General features: G+C 46.7%; 1 protein-coding gene across 1 annotated transcript; it reads left to right on the forward strand.

Moving 5' to 3' along the window:
• Positions 1-2,140: 2,140 nt before the first annotated feature.
• Positions 2,141-3,269, forward strand: LOC109742584 (oxalate oxidase GF-2.8). The gene has a single exon (XM_020301683.4). It carries the CDS (start codon positions 2,349-2,351, stop codon positions 3,021-3,023), a length of 675 nt encoding a protein of 224 aa, XP_020157272.1. The 5' UTR covers positions 2,141-2,348; the 3' UTR covers positions 3,024-3,269.
• Positions 3,270-4,521: the final 1,252 nt, after the last annotated feature.

Here is a 4,521-nt window from a genome sequence, read left to right on the forward strand (position 1 = left end):
AGCCCGTGCCTAAACTCCGTTTATGTCGTGCGTAGTGATCTTGTTTTGTTCCCGTTGACTATGAAGATGTTAGTGGTGACTTCATCAACTTCAAGATAATATGCTAGCTTCATCTCTCAAAGGTGCTCATAGAAATAAGAAATGCATGCGTGTGTTTATAAAGATGAGTGTATTTGCGTATGGATGAAATTAAGTCTACATCTCTACTGTGTTAAAAAATAAACAAAGGTTGAAATAGCTACACACATCGCACTCGCTCGTCCAAGCCCAACGGTGGATAGCCTCCTGCGAGTTCCTGTCCGAAGCATCCACGTCTCCGGGCTTCCTCGAATTTGACCGGCGATTAGTACGAGAAAAATGCAGTGATCCTTTGCGCCTCATTGAACTCACGTCGCATTGAAACAATAGATGTCTTATTCAGTGAGTACAGAACTAGAGATAAACCGGCCGATAAGTCAAGCCCGCGACCACCCAACGGCTGCGTTGCACGTTGCTGCTTGGGCTAGACCAATTAGCAAAGGTTGAAATAGCGAATCAACCTGTGGCTGCATGATTAGAGCATCTACATCGGGACTCCTCAAATTGATCGGGGCGGGCGCGGGGACCACTGATCGGACATGAGAGAGAAGCAAAAAGTTGACCCAACTGGACCCCTCACATCATCCCTATACGCCCGGGCTGTCCGCGAACCCTCATATCCATCTCAAGTATGGAGAAGATATGAGGGCTCGCGGACGCGCCCGGGCGTGCCCGGGCAGTCTCAGCCCGATCCGGCGCATTTGCTAAACACCAAATGTATTGGCGTTTAGGTTAGATGTGTAAAAGCCATGGGCAATGGCAGTATAAATTTTAGTTTTTAGTGATTTTGCGAGTAAAATGCGGTCTAGCCTACACGACATATATACTCCATCTATCATGGTTTGTAAGGCATTGTACTATTTTGGGTCGAGCTTTGGCTACTAAAATAATGTACGAGTCAAATTTGTAATAAGAGTATAAGATTTTTTTTCCTTTTGAACACAAATTTAACACTCCCTGCGATCCAAATTAATTGACGCAGCCTCAGCCTCTGTATAATATTCCTTTGCTAGTCAAAGCATGAGCTAGTAAAACATGAGGGTGCCTTGCAACACTCGGTAGAAATGTTCTGCCTTTCGAGTTGACACGACCGAGAGATGGCGAGAAGCGGAAGGCCTGGATCGGTGATGCATGATTGATGGGTCGGTGACATGCGGATCGGGTGCTTGCCGGGACGTGAACTAGGGGAGGGGCCAGCCGGCCGGCTACTCCGGAGAATCGGAGAAAGGGAGATGCGGGCCGCCGGTGCGCTGGATGGATCGAACACGGTCAAAAGGTCCGACCTGCAGAACAACAGGCTCGTTGATTGTCACTGACAACCATGTTTTCGTTGTTTCGCTGTCGTCTCGCGAATTTTTAAACTGTGTGGTGACAGGAAGAGGCAGGGCGCGTACGTACGTTGATTTGCGCCCGAATTTTCGCTGTCGTTTCGCTGCGATCGATCTGCCACTGATTTGCTCACTCATGAGGCACGTACGTAGTCCTACTAACCAATGAGAATCCGTTCTCTGCTAGAACGTGCTATTATTGGCAAGTCGTCGATCGATCGCAGCCACGAAGAGGAGAAACAAAACAAGAAACTATTTGAGACCGGAGAAGCTTCCCATCTCTGACCATCATGCTACACGCTAAACGTTAGCATGGAGACGTCCCTTCAGCGAGTACACAATTGCAGATAAACCGGCGACCACCCAACGGCTGCCTTGCCGACCCAATAGCTTGCAGCACGTTGCAAAGGACATGGTGGTTGAAGACACTGGCATTTCACCATCAGCTAGCACAACCCTGAACTTGATAAGCCTAGACGAATCACATTTGCATGATTGACGAGTAGAGGTGTGCACGAATATTAATTATGAACCCGTTTCCAAGCGCAACACTCCATTGAGATACACCTCCTCATTGTCTCTGTTCCACCCTAGGTCCCATTTCCTTAGCAGCCGGCAGTGGCCTTGACTGTTGACTCCGATCCTGAGCATCTCCATTTCCATCACAACCTCATCCTGACCCCGACGCAAGTAACATACTACTAGTATGTTTGATAAACTCTCAGCCTTGCCTCGATCGTGTGTCCATTTGCACATGCATGCAATGATGACATGCACATGCATAGCTTAATTAGCTCCATGCATCCATTGCCGCGCCGATCCCCTATATAAACCACTCCATATGCCTCACCACTCACTCATCCACCACAGCTTAGCATTAACCACCAGTGCCTTACACACTCTCGATCAACAAACTCTAGCCGATCAGTTGCATAGCAAGCAATGGGGTGCTCTAAAACCCTAGTAGCTGGTCTCTTGGCCATGCTCTTCCTAGCTCCGACCATCCTAGCCACCGACCCTGATCCTCTCCAGGACTTCTGCGTCGCCGACCTCGACGGCAAGGCAATCTCGGTGAACGGGCACACATGCAAGCCCATGTCGGAGGCCGGCGACGACTTCCTCTTCTCATCCAAGCTGGCCAAGGCTGGCAACACGTCCACTCCTAACGGCTCGGCCGTGACGGAGCTCGATGTGGCAGAGTGGCCCGGCACAAACACGCTGGGCGTGTCCATGAACCGCGTGGACTTTGCGCCCGGAGGCACCAACCCGCCACACATCCACCCGCGTGCCACCGAGATCGGCATCGTGATGAAAGGTGAGCTCCTCGTGGGAATCCTCAGCAGCCTTGACTCTGGGAACAAGCTCTACTCCAGGGTGGTGCGCGCCGGAGAGACGTTCCTCATCCCGCGGGGCCTCATGCACTTCCAGTTCAATGTCGGGAAGACCGAGGCCTCCATGGTCGTCTCCTTCAACAGCCAGAACCCCGGCATCGTCTTCGTGCCACTCACGCTCTTCGGCTCCAACCCACCCATCCCGACACCGGTGCTCACCAAGGCGCTCCGGGTAGAGGCCGGGGTCGTGGAACTTCTCAAGTCCAAGTTTGCCGCTGGGTTTTAATTCCTGGGAGACTGCCCATGAATGATCATATATCATTCCGTATATGCATGCTAGCGAAATTTAATAATTCTCAGCAGAAGATATCTATTCAAGCTTCTGGTTAAGCTCGCATGCAGTTGTAATAAGATTGAATAAGTTGGCCTCGTGGTTCAGTCATCAGAGCCAATACGAGGAATTGAAATGTACTACTTTTTATTGTCTTCATTGTTCTTTCATTGTACGGAATACATAATTATCATTTCCGCATATTTGTCTGATGACCCTTTTATAAGTTAGACATACTCTCAACTCCACATCAACAAAGGGAAAGATATCGGTACAGAGTCACGTCAACTTCGGATATAGACAAGGATAAGGAAGAAGCCTTAAAGTATTTGCCAAGACTACTACGGCATGGTGAGCAATGTCCAAACCATTCAGAACACATGTTCTGAAGTTACAGGCAGAACGCAAAATGTACCAGTCAATGCATTATAGCAATCTCCAAAATGTACAAAAAGAACACGAGAATGGTTTTTCTACCATGCATGGGATATCCCACTGTCGGTTGTTGCTTTGACATTCGTGCTATCTTTTTTAATGTCAATCTTGTGTCCTAATGTTTTTTGTTTTCAATGTGCGTATCATCTTATTTAAGTATGCACCAATAATAAAATGAACTTGATTTTATATCAGATTTGTTGATAAATGATGATACACAACAAACCACTAGGATGCACTTTTAAAAGAGAGGCAAAAAAACCTAATGTGACACATTGAAAAAAAATTATATTTTAAGTTTTTAACAACAACCAAAAAAAGTAGCATGAAACTCAAAGCAATCACTGATGGTGGATTCATACATGGTAGAATATCATTTCTCCAAAAAGCATGCCCTCAAGTTATTGGAATGCATTGTAAATGTATTGGTTCAAGCTTTGTGCACATATGTAAATGCATCCACATCTTCTTTTTATTGTTCCATATTGCAATATCCCAATTTCCCAGACAAGGCACCGGGGCAGAGGGCTTTTTCCATGCTTTTACAAGATTTGATAGCTTGTTATCAAGGACGCGGTTATGGTGGCAATGCAACAGATTGCTCGTGGTAATGGTAGGAATTTTCATTCTCTCAATAAGACCTTGATTGCTCTCCTTACTAAGAAATATGGGGCGACTCATATTGTGGACTTTGGGCCCGTTAGTCTACTCCATAAGATTCCAAGATCTTTTCCAAGGCCCTTAAGCTTCGTTTGGGCACTATTTTGGCTCATCTCATCACCAACAAACAGAGCAATTTTATTCGGAGACTAACAATTCAAGATGATTTCATGTTGGTTAGCAAATCTATCAAGTTATTCCATCAGAGGAAGATTCCTATGGTATTACTGAAGCAATGTCATGCGGGCTTTCAACAATGTTTCGTGGCGATTATTGCTGAATGTGATGCAGATTCGTGCTTTGAGGCAAGGTGATGCTCTTGGATTTTGTTTATGCTTTCTTCCGTTAGCACGGGAGT

This window comes from Aegilops tauschii, chromosome 4, assembly GCF_002575655.3.
Source record: "Aegilops tauschii subsp. strangulata cultivar AL8/78 chromosome 4, Aet v6.0, whole genome shotgun sequence".
Classification (NCBI taxonomy): Eukaryota; Viridiplantae; Streptophyta; class Magnoliopsida; order Poales; family Poaceae; genus Aegilops; species Aegilops tauschii.